The following is an 18,715-nucleotide window of genomic DNA, read 5'->3' on the forward strand; positions in this document are numbered from 1 at the left end:
CTATTAGCGTAAATTTTTACCTTAACCGCTTACCCGAATAATTTTCAAATGTTTTACTATAAAAAAATGGTACAATAAATCTTTTGTAAGAACAAAATAAATTTAAATAAACAGTACATTCAAGTTATTATTTTTTCAGTGTATGTAAAATTTGTATGTTTTTTGAGAAAAATGGAGGGTACCCTGCATCTTAAAAACTGCATGGCATAGCACAAAACTGGGGTCATTTCTTGACTCACCAACCACAAATTAGTAAAAAAACAAGTGTAAGATCTAACTCAACCAAAAATGTTTGTCACAATACAGGGGCTGCCACCCACCTACAATTTCTTCCCACCCGGCTTAAAATAATTTCTGGGTTGAGCACTGCAATGGTAATTCCCTAAATGGTGTTTTATGATATAGATTGTGATTGCCAATCTGGCTGGATTAGGTAATGTGAGCACACAATGAAGCTGCTGGCAGGTTTTGGCATGCAGACATGAGATGATTTGTACTTTTGTTCAGTATGGATGGTTATTTTCATTAGGAAATATTCATAATTCATGAGCTTTGTTCTCCATAAATCTCTTACCACATTTTACAATTAGAGATATTATGTTTTCTGTATGGGCTAGCTAAGATCAGTAGTTATATCTTTAGTTCAGTTCAGTTTATTTTGTGCCTGGTTGTGGTTTAATAAAATTTGTTTTTTTACACTGTGTAACTTATACACCATATAAGTACTCTAGGCTGTCACTGTCCTTATTATGCCAAAACAAATACACATTTTTACTTACTATTTATAAAGTGACGGAAAGTTAGTTTGCAGTAAAAACCTTTTTTTTTTAATAATAATAATGTGACATTAGCTATTACAGAAGATTTCAGAACAAATTTTGCGGTGTTGCTGCTCTGTGTAAATCATGTATGTGTATATTGATCTGTTTGCCATATGAATGACTTCTTGTCCTAGGTGACTTTTTTTTAGGAAATATTCATAATTTATGAACTGAGTTTACTTTAAATGTGTTATTACATGTTAAAGTTAGTGCGGTTTACTTTGCACATGGTTACGGTTTAAGTCTTGATGTTTTTGTTAGACATTTTACTAATACGTTGTATACATTTCAAGCCTAATAGACTTGCCCACGGTTGCAGGGTGCAGTAGTGAATTGGTGGATGATGGCATCATACATTCAGAGGGTCTGTGCCAAAAGGTTTTCTTTTTGAGCTTAAGCTAATAGTATCAGGTTGACAATCCTTGACCTGCAGTAGATCTGCTTCTGGCCTATAGCCGACCTCAAAGAGGTATTGTACTTATATATACAGGTATATACATAATAATGAAATACCTTTTTGAGGCCAACCTTTTTCCCCCCATACCTGAAGAAAGGATTCCAGCAGGATCCTGTAACATTTGCCATGTTTTTTTAAAGTTCTCCAAGGCTGGAGAGGATACACTTTCATCAGTGAAGCTGGGTGATCCAAACAACCTGGAATGGATCGGGTCCAGGATTGAAAACATTTGGTAAGAAATAGCAAATTACTTTTAATAAATCGATTCCAGGTTTGCTGGATTACCCAGTTTCACTGATAAAAGTGTATCCTCCAGCCTCAGGGAGCTTTAATAAATCAGGGCCATTGGCTTGTGATGGCTGTTGCTTTATGGGAATATTGGTATCAAAGTGTGCTGGTGAAGATTCATATTTCCCTATGTTTTTCAGCGTTCTCCTGTAGACAGGTGGTCAAAAAGTGGGCAGGGTAACACATGACTGACTTTTTGTTCCAAGTTGTTATTGCCATAAGAATTCAGTAACCCCTATATTTTCGTCAGCTTCCAACCAACCCCCTATACTTTGGTAATAACTTTCTAATGCCTTAGTATGTACCATTTTTCCATTGTCTTTGTGTCCATTGCCCCTGTATTGTGACCCAATGTTTCAGTAGCCACCCAAAGCCAGGTGGTACTCCCAGGTAAAAGGGTCTGGGGAGTTTTTATTTGGTCTCTGGTTACGTCAAGATTTTTTATTACCTAAATTAGTACAGGTTGTAGACTAACAAGCCCTTTATACACAGGAAGTAAACAAGGTTACACTAGCAACAAAAGATGACTTATTCCTGTACTTTTGCCCTTATATTGCTAACAATTATTACCAGGCAGAGGAAGTAAAGAAGCTTATGAATGGCAGTGTAAGATATGAAAATGAGTCACTGTAATAAGGGCCTTGGTTTTAAACTTATCCTTAGAAGGATATCTGTTCTTTAACAGATAACTATTTTATATTTATATACATAGTATGATGAATTAGCACTATGATTACTCAGATGCCCCTAAATCCTCTATTTACCTTTCTTTCTTTGCTCTGTGTTAAAGGTTTATGCATGGGGCTACAACGGAAACGGACAGCTGGGGTTGGGAAGCAGTGGCAACCAGCCAACACCGTGCAGAATAGCAGCTCTTCAAGGTATTCGCGTGGAACAGGTGTGTTTATTTAATGATTTCCTGTAATCTAAATATGAGGCTGTAATACATGACACATGAGTTCTGGAGGGAAAAAAATTCTTATCTTGAAATGGAAAAAGTAGGTGTTTTTTCTGTCTGTGTGATATAAGCCAGCCTAGTATTCATGATGTACATAGAAATGTGTACTACAGATGAAAAGGGAAACCTTATCTTTTAGAGTTTTATATACTTGTAAAAGTGATCAGCTCACAGAATCTATCCACATATTTCTGTAAATAGTTTGCAACTGTAAATAACTGCAATTGCCTATTGCATATGCAGTGCTTGCTTAGTATGCTTCTTAATAAATGCCAGGCATGAAATGGTTAAAGCCTACAAAATGTTTTTTGATACTTTTTTTTTTTTTTTTGTAACAAAACAAAATGCTGTTCATGAGCCTAATGATTTACATTGGGGAAGGGTACTTGCAGCTTACATTGTATGTACAGGTTTGCTACACAGGTTGTAACAGTTTCATGTCTGATTTAAAAGAAAAATAAAATACATGAATAAAGGTCTGTCCTGATTTGATTGGGGGGGTTATATCTACTCATTGTCAGCAATGTCCAGTAGTTAAACAGTTCTAGTCAGAAATGTATCTTCCCTAAATTTCTGTTTTATTTGTAACCTATAATAATCCTAATACATACCCTTGCAACTTGCATACCTTTTAACTGACCTATTGCCACAATTCTCTCCCCACAACCAAATTCTTAACAATATAATTCAAGTATATCTGAACCTATAAAACAAACATGTAATATTCACCTTAGACACCATCAACTTAGAATACCACCCCCATCTATAACATGAAGGGGTGGGGTGCTGAGTTTTCTGGAAAAATAGAACTGATAACACTCACTACAGAGCACATGAAGTTATCTGTATCTAGAATTTTCTGGCAGAATCAACAGATAACAACATTTTCAGTGTCATATTACCAGACCAAAAGGGAACAAATTATAGTTCAATGTTAACGTGGAACAACATTTCCAATGTAAAACTTGTGATCACATTATTGCAGAAAGGAAGAGGTGAAGTACTTTCTGCAAAAAGCAATCTGTTAAATACAAAAGCAACCAACATTTTCTGACACTGTAAACTAGAACTCTAGTAAAATATCGTGTTTACTGTCTTAAATGTCACCCCCTTTCCTGCTGACATTTTTTTCTCAATACAAAGGAGCATTGGAGACCTATGTCGCAGGATTTCCTGCCGTCTAAAATGAAAAAGGGCTCCAAAGTGTTTGGCAGATGATAAAAAGGCAGCCATAGCCGGAATGTTTGTTATTGTCATTAAGTTCTTTACACATAATGTTTTTTTTCATTTATTTTTGTCTATATACTTTTTGACCTCTGCAGGTAATAACCTTATATTTTGCAGATTGTATGTGGGTATGCTCATACCCTAGCACTAACAGATGAAGGAGGAATGTATGCTTGGGGGGCCAACTCCTATGGTCAGTTGGGTACAGGAAATAAGAGTAACCAATCTTACCCTGTTCAAGTGTTCGTGGATAAAGAAAGGTAACTTTGTATGAAATACGGAGTGTGTTATGGGTTCCGCCATGCTTGGGGTGACCTGAAAACATTCAGGAAAAAAAATTGTACTTTTTTAGGTTAGAGCTTCAAATACCCAGAATAGTTACTCATGATATTCCATTATTATTTGTAAGTCAAAGAGGATTCATGATTTCATAAAGGCAGTGCTTTTCTGTGCCTTGCTTATCATTGACAGCAATAAAAACCTTGTTTTTAGTGTTTTAAAGAAATTGAAACTAAAACTGACGGGGGTTAGACTTCAAAGATTTCACTATATCCATCAATATTCTTGCATATAGATTTATAATTATACCCCTTAAAGCCTGTACAGATTTTAGATTATCACCCTAGAGACTATTGTTCGTGCCTTCGAAGTATAGCTTCAGAGCAGCTGTCCTGCAATGTTGTTTAGCGATCAGCCATTCTTTCCCACTAAACGACCAAACATTAATGACCGCTATTGTTTTACTAATAGGGAGGATGCGGTGGGGGCGCCTGCTGCTCTTCCTCCCCCCTCCTCTCTATGGAGCACAACGTTTCTGTACAGCAGTCATTCCTAGAATATTGTTCTCAAGTTTATATCTAGCATCTGTTCAGCTGTCCTACAATATTGTTTATTAATCACCCAAGCTGGACCACTTAACTTGAGTGCCTACTGCTTGTTATCCCCCTTAACTACAGCTTATCATTCCTAAAACTGTCACTTAAAATAAACACTAATATTTGTTTCAAGTGACAATAAATCAATATCTGTATAGACCTTTAGGCTGCATACATACCTCAGATAATCGTCAACCAAGATGAGCGGTCATGCGGTATTTACTAAAATGACCCATGGCAGCAATCCAAATTCCACTTCATAGAAAATCATAGTTACTACTTTCATGTTTCTAACCAATGATGACCTGGCTTATTCAGCAAGGCCCGCATTTTTTGAGTAGAAAGATAAAAAAATCTTTGTTTTCATACAGAATATATAATTTACTGAGCAGGAGGCATTACTTGTATAACTCATCTTTCATAAACTATAATATATGTATACCAGCTAAGTACACAAAGAGCACAAGATATGTTTGGAATGCAGCAGGAGGATATTTTCTGGTGAATTTCAACTTCCTTTATACTGCTGTGTTTATATATTGCAGTATTCCCACAATTTATAGTACATTAAAATGCATTACCCGTGATAGAAACGTTTCGTGGTTTAGTTTTTTACTCATTAGCAAATAGAACTGTGTATGTGTCACCTAAGCAAACCTGTTCCTGCATGCAGTCGTATTCATGCTAATGTTGTGTTTTGCAAGTTCCCTGTAGAGGCAAGTAAGCACAAGGCAGACATTAAATGATGTCTTCTTTATTAAACTGTGCACTGAGATGTACTAGATATCAAAAAGTGTAAATTGGTTTTCCTATTTGGGGACTAGTCTTTTATGGGTAGACAAATTGCTTTAGGTTTTAGAAGCCAATTAATAGAATAGTAAGTTCCACCAAAGAGAGTGACCCAGTCATTCAGAATAGAGTGTTCTCAGAGTGCCCAGCTTGAAAAAATCAGTAGACTAATAGAAAAAAAAGGGAAAAGACAGGCTTTTGTGGGGCACAACTTTTTGTCCTAAAAACTAAATTTTATTGATTATATAATTCTATACAGTAAACAGCGTCCTCCTCTGCTATACCTAAGCTAACACGGATTCACTGTTCTAACAATTATAAAATGGTCAAAGTGCATTACATAAAATATGATAACATCAAATTTTGTTCCCTCCCAAACGTGTTTTGCCCCGTGGGGCTTCTTCAGGTGATTGGGGGACCTTAGGAGTTATGATAATATATAATGTTATCAGTATGAAGCAATGACATTAGGTTATAGAATGATACAGTAAACACTATATATATTATATAATATTGCTAAACCTTTATTTGACCAAAAACACAGATGCCTGGTAACGGCTGATGCTCAGGGAAAATAAAAAACCACAATAGGAGGTTTGGATGTACTGATCGAAAGAAAAAGATATAAAGGTATACAAAGGGTTAGCCAGTGTTTGATAAAAAACTAATACTATATAGTACCTTAGTGTAATAATGTGTTCATACTTTGATGATCTGAAGGTATAAAGAATGATAGTTTGGTGCTGGGTGGGCTAGGAAATTACAATATTTAGTGTTAGTTTTATATCAAACACAAGTTATGCCTGTCTTTTCCCTTCTTGTTTCTATTCGTCTTAGAAGCCAATTACTTTTTAATCATTTTCCTGTTCAGGCTACCATTGATTTTGGTTCATCCCAATGATTTTTAGTACTGTGGAGAGCAAACACAAGGAGATATCCTGGAAAGGTCTTGCCACAAAAGACAATTCGGACATTCATGTCTACAGCCAAAGAAACAACACTGTTGTGACTAAAGATCCCTTAATAATACATATTCTTAATTATATCCTTGTTAAACATGCCAGGATATATGTACAGTCTTAAAAAAGTATGTCCGTTTTCAATTCTAAGGCTTTACATGAAGAAACAAAAAATCATCTGGTTCTTGGTAAGTTCTGAAATTCTCTAACTTGAACCTCAAGTGTAAACAACACACACAATTCTATTGTGTCATTATTTTACAAAAATTAAGCCAAAATTGAGAAGCCTTATGAGAAAAAATAAGTACAATTTGTACCATTCTGATTCTGCGTTTCAATATTTCTTAAATTCATTGAAGTTTTGTCAGCATTTTGATCAGGTTGAGGTTGGGCCTTTGCAACACCTTGATTCCTTTCTTTTTAGACTATTCTGTTGTAAATTTTTCACTGTCCTGTTTTGAGACCCAGTTTCGGACAAGATTTAGTTGTCTCAAAAATTGCCTCTCTTTTGACTTTAAAATATTTTGTTACACACAAATTCGTGTGAACTCAAGGACTATGCAATGACCAGGTCCTGTTGCTGCAAAACAAGCTCAAATCATCTCCCTCCCATTACCATGCTTGACAGTTGGTACACCATGCTTGGTGTTTGTGCCAATGCTGTGTTTTATTTTTGCATGAATAAAGTACAGTAAAAATGTATTTTTTTAACAATGATGGTAATTTTCCTGGGGGTGTTACTCTCTAGAACCAGAGGCTCAGCAATAAAGAAAAGCTGACATGTAACCCACAATGTTGCCAAACATTTTATTAAGTATGAATCACTGTATAGGTGTGGCAGTATCTGATAATAAAATGAGTTTTCATTTACAGAAAGTGTCTTGTATTTCACATTTATCATTTGCTGAATTTATGTAAGTAACTTGTAAAAGCCTCCTTTGTGTAGATATCCAAAAATCCTATGAGTGCTGCCATCTTGGATGTGATGTAGGCAGCTCCAGCAGACTCAGAGCGGTCATTTAGATTATGCTTTTATTATTACTGTTAGCCAGTATTTATATAGCACTAACATATAATGCAGCGCTGTACAAAGTCCATGGTCATATCACTAGCTGTCCTTCAAAGTAGCTCACAATCATGTCCCTACCATAGTCATATGACATTAACGGTCTAAGGGCATATTTTTTTAATTATCTAATGCTCCTACACATTTCTAGTATTGGCTTTTCAGGATTGAACAGTAAAAACTGGAATAGGTTTTCTTAGCTCTTCAGTCACTTGTTCTATTGGGGTCAGAGACCCCCTGTTTACCAGGGATTGTAATGGCGTGTCTTTGGGGTTGCCCTTTAAAAACATAATTGGTTATCTGATATTATGGAGCTGAGTACTTTTCAAGTGAAAAAAGACTCTGCTTTGCTTCTATGTTACATTGAAGAACCAGTGCACCCAAAACAGATGGTTTGGTTCACTCCTCTTAACTTCATGAGTAATAGTCACTCACTTAGGTTCTAAACAGTCTCACTCTTTGTGTTGTATTCATATCTTAAAAAAGGGCAAAACCTTTGTGAAGATTGAAACTTCCTGGTATTAGTTTTGACAATTGTCTAAACCTCAGAGCTTGTATGTCCAAGGCTTCCCACAGACATAAGACAGCACTCTCCAGACTTGTAAATGATCATAAAAAGCAATGATTGTCTTGAAAACAATGATTTTAAAAATGTATTCCGGTGACACTGCCAGATAGCAATGAGAATATGACTTTAGGAGCAGGAACTAAATGTATGTATAGTATTTATACATACAGTTATCCTAAAAAGGTAAGACACGCACACAGATTGTCCATCTGTTAGCAAGAAAGTCCGGCTCTACAGATTGATTTTTCTTATGCATGTTCATTTAAACCGCTATCTCATGTGTATATAAAAACTTAAGGACAAAAAAAAAACTTGGAACTGATTGAACTCTATAGTATCCCCAAACACTGAAATAGCAGGTCCTTTAACAATAACTAAATTTAAAAATTTGGTATTGTGTGATGATATGATAAATTGTAATAACTATGAAGAGTGTGCTATACTTAAACCTTGGTACTTGTAATACAGTAGAACCTCAGTTATCCAGCACCCACAGGGAATGGCGGATTACAGATAAGTATAGTTTCCAGATAACTGAGGTTTCCTTTTCTCATCCATTGACTTGTCCACATTCACCTCTAGTGCTGAATGGCTGAAAAAAAGGGAAACCCTGATGACGCTTGAGGTTTCCCTTTCCTCAGCCAATTACGGAGCAGAGCAATCAGTGAACACAAAGTGTTACTATCAGCAGAGCAGAGCTCCGCTAATTGCTCTGCTTTGTGATTGGCTGAGGAAAGGGAAAGCCTGATGACGCTTGAGCCGTCATCAGGATTTCCCTTTTCTCACCCAATCAGCACTAGACTTGAATGGGGAGAAAAGGGAAACCCTGATGATGTCTTAAGCATCATCAGGGTTTCCCTTTTCTCAGCGAATCATGGAGCGGAGCAATCAGCAGAGCTTTGCTGATTGCTCCACTTTCTTGATTGCCGTATAACCCCGGTTATCCGAAACCCAGACCTCAGATACAACAAAGCTGTTGAATGCCGGTTATCTGAGTTCCGGATAACCGGGATTCTACTGTATTTAAAACATCTATGATTTGAAAATAATGTACGGGCTGAATTTTTTCCCAAACCTCACCACCGCACATCTCATAATTTAATAGCACTGACAGATCTGTTTCTTAAAATACCCCTTAGGTAAATTAATGTTTGTGGTAAGCTTGCACAGGTTTGACATTAATTTATCACTGTTCTTCTGTTTATGTGAATAGAATAGTAGAAATAGCAGCTTGCCACTCATCGCACACATCGGCTGCCAGATCTCAAAGTGGTCAGGTATACATGTGGGGACAGTGCCGGGGACAAGCCGTCATCTCACCGCATCTCACCCACTTCAGCTGCACAGATGATGTGTTCGCCTGCTTCTCCACCCCAGCCATAATGTGGAGGCTGCTGTCAGTAGGTGAGGAAGAGAATTAATTGTGTTCTGTAGCTTAATAAATAAGATTGCTATGACAAGACACTAAGCTAATAAGGTTTATAAAAAGGTATTTGCAACAGCTTGTTTTACTTTTAATTTGTGGTAATGCACAAAAAGTGCTACCTGTTCTCTAAAGCCAAACTTTGCACTCAAAAGTTTTGCTTGAATGCATTCCACAATAGCAAAAAAAGTATATAAATCCACTTTGGGTGCCAAATACATTTGAAAACTTAGATAATCTTTACAATGTAAAAGTAATTAGCAATCAGATCATCACTGTGCTGTACATAGCCTGCACTGAGAACAGAGCTGTAGGAGGGACCCTGCACATCCAACCACTTTGTCATATTGTGGTTACTCACACATTAGCGCCAATTTACTATCTATAGCCTGGAAAGTAACAACACATAAGATCCTAACTAGCAACACACACTTTATTTAGTGTAATAATATGATAAATGTATAATTCAGGGAAATGTGTTTGTGTTCTTGTGAAGAGCCAGATGATCACCTGACTGTAGCAGAGTCACTGAAGAAGGAATTTGACAATCCTGAGACGGCAGACTTAAAGTTTTTGGTGGATGCAAAATACATTCATGTGCACAAAGTTCTTCTACAGATCAGGTAAGAAGTCACAGGGGAATAAATGAGTGAATTGTTGTAAAAATCAGTAATTGGGTAACAGAATGGTGAACCTGAAAGTACATAGACCATGCAAACCCCAAAAACCTGTATACCAAAGAACTGCATTAGATGAATCATTATTGCAGGCTCCTTGTGTGAATAACTCACCTGCTGATCAGGTTTTGTATGAACCTGATTTGCCTGTACATGTTTACGTTCCCTAATTGCCTGGCAGATTGCAGGTTTGATCATCTCCAGGTGTAATGTATGAGGCACAATTATTAGCAGAGTTGTCACTTTTTAATTTACTCTTGAAACTTTACTTCCAGGTGTGAACATTTTCGCTCCTTTTTACATGAAAGTGATGAAGACATCATTGAAATGAATCAGTTTTCCTATCCGGTATTTCGTGCTTTCTTGGAATATTTGTACACAGATAATATCAGTATTTCTCCTGAGGATGCCATTGGTTAGTATAAGCATGTAGCTATTACATTGTGATTACTAACAGATCCAGGCAACACTAAACATTCACTAAACATTCAATGTGCTGATAATGACTAGATTTATGTTGCTTACCTGAATTTGCTCCAGTCCCATTGTCCTTTAGAATGGTGCCATGTAAAATTTTTCATAACTTCCTCTCCAAGTGATAATGCCCACCAGGACACAGACAGCAATAAAAAAAATCTGAAAGAGATTTTAACTAGATCACACGCTATGCTAAGTTTAACTATGTCATGCCAACCATGGTATTGCAGCTGTTAGAATGAAGCTCTCCATCTGTAAAGCAGAATGAGTAAACACATGGAGTCCGGGGGGGGATAGTGGTACCTTATGTGATTATGTGGGAGGTACAGAGACAGACACATCTCACTACAGTTTACAGGGTATAGAAAATAATCTGGTTGGAGATGTGACCTAACTGACATTGACTGCTGGTGGAATTTGCCTTTAATTTAACACCGGCATGTTTTTCATGATTTACTCTCATTTCAAAGCAGGTACATGACACATGCCATTATTACTTTTGAGCTTGTAAAGTTTTTTTTTTTTTTTTGGCCACTAAGAAAAGTGGATATAGACCCTACTAATTTGAAATGTGTAATGTACCTCTTTAACAGCTAACTTTACCTTGTATACACCTTGCATTTGTCATTATCACAGCTCCTGTCCTTCTCTATGGATATTAGATGTAGCAGGTAGTGATTGCAGTCAGCAGAATCTCGAGTTGTTCTGTGAATATACCAGGGGTTTTGGTTTTACACTTTATTTATATGTATATTTTATATACATTTGTAGTTCTTCAGTTAAGTAAGAAACTGCTTATTTGCTTGAACACTACTTAATATGAGACGTCAAAACTGAGCAATTAAAATATAAAGCCGAAACTTTTTTTCTTCCTACTAAATAAAGTGAGGTGAGGTTAGAACCTCTATCCAATTTTTATCACTGCCTGTGTCTCTGCTGGGGAGATTCACCCTCTATTTTGTTGTCACATGGCCCCATACCTTACTCCAGGGGTGTCAAATTCACAGCGGGCCAAAAGTAAAAACATAGACAAAGTCGGGGGCCAAACTTGAAACTGAAAAAGCACCTCTACTACAATTCCCTGCGTCAAGAAAACAGTCCAATGCATTTATTAAGTTTATAAGTTATGAGTGGCTGGAACTGTCTCATTACTGAAATAGCACTGCTACTACAATTCCCTCCAATGCCGGGTCACGCATAGGCAGGGAGGCCACTAGTCTATAGACGCGAGTGATGCTGGGAATTGTAGTGGCAGCACTATTTCGAAGCTGCAATTCATATTTAGTATTCTTTTGAGGGGCCAAAAAAAGGACATTGCGGGCCGGATTTGGCCCGTGGGCCAGAGTTTGACACCCCTGCCTTACTCTATCCAAAAATGTAACGTAGTTTCGATTATACAATGAATTAAACGTGGGACACTCTGGAACACACACACACACTAGGTCAGTTTTGTGTTATTGACGGTTGTGTAAGTACTGCAAATACCTCTGGGCTCCTGACCTGAGCTTTCACATTGGCACATTTACTGCCTAATCATTTATGCATGGTGACAGACATTGGTAATCAGTAGTTGAATTTCTCTGTTTTTTCTGTCTACAGGACTCCTGGAGCTAGCTACATTATACCGAGAAAATAGACTGAAACAGCTATGCCAGCAAACCATAAAACAAGGTATCTGTGAGGAGAATGCGGTGGTACTGCTGTCAGCTGCCGTTAAGTATGATGCCCAGGTACAAGGAAATTCTTTATAAGTTGTATAGACAATAAAACCTTAGTATACATTATATAGGCCCTAAGCCACAAAAGAAAAGTCACTTTATATAGCAATGTCTTGGACAACATTGAAAACTTGGTGCACTTGCCAGTGCAGGGCTGATTAGCAGTAGTTTAGTTCTGACCTTTATATAAGTTGGACTAGTCAGTGTCATCTGCTGCCCCAACCATTGCTTCAGTTGCATGTTTAAGTAGATAGTTCATTCACCAACATTGCTGTCCCCCTTTACAGAGTCATGTCGCTCCCTCAGAGGAGCTCACCATCAACTGTCTCTAACATCTAAGTCTGTCTGTCTGTCTAAGGCCAATTTTGGGGGATGTCAGTTAATCTTCCTGTATGTTTTTGGGATGTGGGAGGGAAGCGTGAGAACATGCTAACTGAAAGTAGTGTCCTGGCTGAAATTTGAACCTGACACCCTAGTGCTTCGAGGCAAGAAAAAAAGAAAGCCACAGAGTACCTTTCCCAATATGATGAAGGGAATGAATGAAGGAGATATATAGAAACTTTTCTACAATCTCCAGAAAGCCAAAATACAGACATAAATATAAGTACAAAGATAAGAGCTGACCTATTGAGGTTGTCTAGTGTCATTGCTATCCTTTGTCATAGAAAGCTGTGTGAAGGGACAGGTCTTGCATTTTTATTCACAGGCCTGTATTTGTATATTTGAAAGGTTTGGGCCTTTGCTTCTTGAAAGGCACGCTATAAAGGTTGCCTGCACACAAATAAGCCTTCATTTTTACCTGATATGGAAGGAGTTACTTTAAAGACTAAGTCGATTCAAATCCTCGTCAGTGAGAATTGTCAGAGAATCCCTGCCTGAAAACCCAGGAAATTGTACATGGCAGCCTTAGTGGAGCCAACTGTTCCCGATGTGTAACTGAAGCATTATTTGGGTGGCATCTGCAGCCATCCCTAGAAAAACATGAAAATAGAGAAAGCTTTTCCACAGAATCTAATTGATATGTATGTCACCAACACTAGAGAAATACAAAGTAAATAACAAAGTCTGTTACTACATTTTGCAATTGCATTTACGGCTATTTTAATTTTTTTTAACAGTATTTTTGTGTTTGTGTGTTTTTCAAGGAATAAAACTTATTTTCAAGAATAGCACTTCAAATATTTCATTTAACTCATTTGAAGTCTCATTTCAACAAAAACTAAATGCTTTTCTGGACTAATAAATGTAACCATTTACCCTTTTCTATCACTTGGTGTTGCAGAATTACTAAATTTTAAGGTGACCAATGAAAAAAAGAACCTGAGGCCTAATTTATAAAAAACAGCAAAATATAATTTTTAACTTCCCCAAAAATAATAAACTATTGGGTACAGATTGTTAAGAAATAGTTATGTAACCTCATCCTGCAACACTGACAAGAAAGATGTATCTATGGCTAAAATTTTTAGTTTTGCATAGAGTGGGAAAGATTAGAACTTCTGACAGGTTTTTATTGCTATTTCCCTTACGTCCTGTCCTGGAAAAACAAAGTTTTAGGAAAGTCAGGAAATTAGGTAATTTCTACCAGGAAAACAAACAACAATAAAAAAAGAGATTCTAGCATTCCCCTATTTCTGTCAATGTTTCTGTTGTAGAGATTTCTCCTCACTTCCTGTTCTGGGGAGGCAACCTTTTAACCCACCCTTGCTCAGCATTTTTAACATTGGGGAACCCATGAAATAATTTTAATGTACAGCACTGTGTAATATGTTGGCACTATATGAATTTGTTTGTTAATAATAATAATAATAATAATAATAATAATATTAATATATCCACTGCTTACAATATATTAGTGTGATGGGCAAAAAGATTATTGACCTAAAAGTCACAAATCTCTCATTGCTCAGGGAACCCCTAGCAACTTCTTAAGGAACCATAGATTTGCACAGAACCCTGGTTTTAGTAAAGGTATCTCTTCAATGAAGCCTCTGGTTGCAGAAGAAAAATTCCAACTCCTGTCCAAAGGTTTTGGATACATTAAGAGGATATCAGCATTTAGAACATTGAATAATTTTGTTTTACCTCTGCTATGACATCATGCCCTGTACACTCCCAGCATAGCTGTTGTGCCTGTAAGTGCAAGCTGTAGGAAAGTAGGTAGCCTCCGCCTCACTAGTACTATAGATGCTGGATCCCAAAAATTAGTCTTGGGAGGTAAAAGTCTAGCTTCAGTCCAGCTTTCATGATTGTGATTCGCTGTATGGATCACTATGTCCAACACAGATAACCAACAACTACATGTTTTTAGAAAAGGAGGATACAGCAGGGAGCCTCTCCCCTCCTTAGTACAGAACAGCGCTGTCTCTCCAGAGCTTTTTTGCTATACTTTTGCTAAAAAAAAAGTTCACTAATAATTGTTTGCAGTGACAATTATTGAATGTCTGGTACATTTCTAAATACAGGTTGACATTCAAAAATCTGGCAACCTCCGAACCTGAGGAGTGGCAGATTTTCGAAAATTCCGGGGTTTTGAAGGTTATACGTCCACACACAGGCCAGCCTTCCTCTCGCCACACCCGCGGACATCTGACACAGTTCTGGAGAGAAGGCAGCTAGGACGTCTCAACGTGTATTTAGTGTAGCAAGCAAGACCTAACAGCTGTTTCTGGAGAACAGCGCCATCAAAACATAAGTGGCTAAACAGTGTAATGCAGTACATGTATTGAAAATGCGCTCCAAAATTGCCAGGATTATTGATGGCCGAATTTTCCATTTTCAACCTGTAGTTCCAACGCGATAAGTTATTTAGAACCAAATGGCTACAGTCATGTGAAAAAGTAAATGCACCCTATATTATATAAATTTTTGATTTCTTCCCCCAATATCTTATATATCCCCCAATAACAAGCAAAGAATATAAGGGGGTGCTGAGAAGTTCCTGGCTTTGCCCCCTTCCAGATGAAATAGAAAAATTAGTGTGGGGGCATATGACAGCCTAATATCTTAGTATGTAACTGTGCAAATATCTCTGCGATTCTTAAAACTGTTTTTTCTTTTAGTGCGAAGCTGTGGTAGCAGAGGCACAAGCAAGTTTCACGTTGTTGGAGTTACGGGCCGTCATGAAGTTTTTGTTTCTTTAGGGAAAGTCAGCAAAGGACATTCACACTGAGATGTCACAAATTCTGGGGGAGAAGTGTCCTTCCTACAGCACTGTCAAAACCTGGATATCTCATTTCAGGGCTGGGCATTTCACTGTTGAAGATGAGCCCCGTAGTGGGCGCCCCCCCAACCTTAACTGACCCGGCAACCTACGATGCTGTCCATGAACTGATTATTGAGGACCGGCGAATATCCGCAAAAAAGCCCAGATACTTGACATCTCACAGGAGCGTGTTGGGTTTATCAGCACTATCCTAGACATGCACAAGCTTTCAGCAAATTGGGTGCTGAAATTTTTGAACAGTGATCAGAAGAAGGAACGAGTTGAAGCATCCAAAGCCGTTTTGGCCCATTTTAAAGCTGCACAGGACTTTTTGGCTAGGTCAGTGACTGAGGATGAAACCTGGCTCCACATCTATGATCCTTAAAACAAGGAACAGTCAAAAGAATGGCGCCACAGCAGGTCCCTGCGACCAAGGAAGTTCCGAACCCAGAAATCGGCAAAAAAAAGTAAGGGTGTCTGTTTTCTGGGACAAAGACGGTATTGTGTTGGTGGACTACCTACCTCAGGGCTCTAGTATCACCGGACAGCATTATGCTAACCTCCTGGACCAGCTGAAGGAGGCAATTAAGAGGAAACGCCGTCGAGAGTTGACCAAAGGGATCCTTTTTTTGCAGGACAATGCACCTGAGCACACATCCAACATTGTGGCTGTCAAATTGAACACCCTGGGCTTCCAATTGGTCCACCATCCCCCCTACTCACCTGACCTGACCCATTCAGACTATTATCTGTTCCCGAATTTGAAGAAACACCTGAAGGGGCATTTCTGACGTCAAAGGTGCTGCTGAGAGCTGGTTTGTGGTCCAACCAAAGGACTTTTATTTGAACGGTCTAGAAAAGCTGCAACTACGCCGTACCAAGTGCATCAGTCTCGGGGGGGGAGGGGGATATGTTGAATAAATGTGTTATTTCATAACTCTAGCTCTCTTCTTTCTGGGCAAAGCCAGAAACTTCTCGGCACTCCTCGTAGATTTTCATTCAAACCATGGTGGCACCTCTCCTATTAAAACTGCAGATCTCTAGAATCTGGTGTACCACAGACACATAAACACTACAAGGTCAAAGGTGATGCCCGTGAGTCTAGCAAGGGATTAAGGGATAAAAAAGAAAACAAAAAAAACAATCAACCATTCCACGTATCAAAATGTATCAGAGGTTTTAAGTGACTACTAATTGATCTGCCCAGCAGACTTGGCACAATAGTGGACTGTTTGATGATAAGTGTCAGAGAACCCCAGAATTTATTTCAAGTGTATTAATCTATTCTATTCTCAGAAAGAGAATGCAATACTTTACCCAGGGGGGAGGTATGTCAAGAACAATCCAGAAATGTCATGGTAAGCCAAGCAATCATTCTGCATTGACCGTACATGACTTTGTGTATTCTGTGAATAATGAAACTTTTTTTGGTATAAAACAGAGGTTATCCATGAATACACTGTACCAAAGTTTTATTCTTGTCATACTTACTATTAAGTATTCTGCAAGGTATGAGTGGTAATGATTGGCATATAGTAGTGGCAGTAGAATAATGTTGTACAATGGTCATTCTGCTTGGCATTGTATCCCTGATGTCTATATTATAACGCTGATGTCTATTTTCAGGATCTGGAAGAGTTTTGCTTCAGATTTTGCATAAACCATATGACAATGGTTACCCAGACAGACGCCTTTTGTAACATGGACAATGACCTGCTGAAGAATTTTATTAACAAGGCAAGCAAAGCTGGAGCTTTTAAGAACTGACAGATGTTATATGAGGACAGTTTCCTTCTTTTTCTACACATTTTTTTATTTTTACGCTAAACCCAAATGACAGAAAAAAGCACTCTGTGTATTTACTGTTTGGTAAGACCACAAATAAACCAGCAGTTGTTTAAGATTATATCAAGCTATGTCACTGCAAGTTTATTTATGTGCAGGTAAAGTAGCACTTCTATTGGTTGTTATCTTTTCTGCACCTTCAACTCCAGCTTCATATGGGATAACCTAGACTCTTATTTCACTTGAAGCTGGGGTGGGGCTGAGTGTGGGCTGACATTGCTATCCTCCCATTGACCAAAGTAAATATGAAGCAAGTAAGCTTAGAACTCCTGATCCTGATGTCATTGACGTGGAAAACACTGAAGCCAGAGAATCCATCAATACAAATTTGCAGGAGGAGTGGTTAGTGATAGGAGTCCACGTGTTTTTCTCAGGTTTCATTTTACACCTACATGCGACTTGAGTTAACTTTTTGTTTTATTTTTTAGACATTTTGCTGATGACTTTTGTATGCTGCTTCTCAATCGTTGCACTAATATATTAATTAAACAGTGTTGAGGTTTTTTATAGGAAACTTAATAATCATGGGTCATGATATAATGAAAAAATGACACACACTTACATACTTTTGACGACCTGACTTCAGTTTCTGGGGGAGAACACTGCATTTTATTAAATTATGAAATGTATATTTATAGTTAAAATTATATCTTCTAATGGGTAACTAAAGTTTCATAATACAAGCTAGTCCCCCTGAGAGTGTGACTATAAAAGTCAAAGGAATAAAAAGATTTTAACAGGACTACAAAAATCCAATTGTTTTTGGCCAAACTTTCAGGATGTCCAAAAGCAGTTCACCTAGAGGTTGGAAAATTCTGCAAATTCTAACAGGCCCAAGAAGAAAAAAAAACATCTATGGATTGATTTCCTACAGCTGAAAGAGCCTTCCAAGAAATCCTTGTGCCTGAAGTTGACAGAAGATGAGACCACAACATTAACCTAGTAGAACTTAACTTAAAGAGGAACTAAACTGAAAAGTGCCTAAAACAAGAAAAAATACACTTACCTTCAATCCCGCAGAGCAGTTCGATCCATCCAGGGGTGTCTTCCGTCGGGTCCCGGGATCAGTCCCAGGCCTGCCCTAGAAAACTTACTGCAATACTATTCACTTTAGGGTTATTGAAAAAGGACAGGAGGGCACGCTTTATGTCTGGAGGAAAACAGGTTCCATCTCTGCTGGAGAGTCTTCAGAATGAGGGCTGTAAAATATGGAATAAACTTCAAAAAATTATTAGATTGTTTTAAGAAAAAAAACTAAAGCATTTTTTAGATTTACATATTATAACTGGCTATTTTTTAAAGTAATGACAATTCAGACCATTAATCCAAGAAACAAGTGATTGATATTAGGTGAACCCTTCT

The 18,715-nt window shown here is 37.7% G+C and overlaps 1 protein-coding gene across 4 annotated transcripts in view; it reads left to right on the forward strand.

Moving 5' to 3' along the window:
- The window catches only part of RCBTB2 (RCC1 and BTB domain containing protein 2), a 45,779-nt gene that overhangs the window by 25,703 nt on the left and 1,361 nt on the right, over window positions 1–18,715 (forward strand). Inside the window, exons 7-13 of one of the 4 annotated variants that reach the window (XM_072409739.1) lie at window positions 2,357–2,464; window positions 3,869–4,011; window positions 9,222–9,412; window positions 9,928–10,054; window positions 10,384–10,523; window positions 12,185–12,315; window positions 17,135–17,414. In XM_072409739.1, coding sequence (XP_072265840.1) covers window positions 2,357–2,464; window positions 3,869–4,011; window positions 9,222–9,412; window positions 9,928–10,054; window positions 10,384–10,523; window positions 12,185–12,315; window positions 17,135–17,275 — 981 coding nt within the window. In that variant the 3' untranslated portion in view covers window positions 17,276–17,414. The other 3 variants (XM_072409765.1, XM_072409748.1, XM_072409757.1) reach the window with 3 other exon arrangements.

Source organism: Pyxicephalus adspersus, chromosome 1 (assembly GCF_032062135.1).
Source record: "Pyxicephalus adspersus chromosome 1, UCB_Pads_2.0, whole genome shotgun sequence".
In the NCBI taxonomy this organism is placed as follows: domain Eukaryota; kingdom Metazoa; phylum Chordata; class Amphibia; order Anura; family Pyxicephalidae; genus Pyxicephalus; species Pyxicephalus adspersus.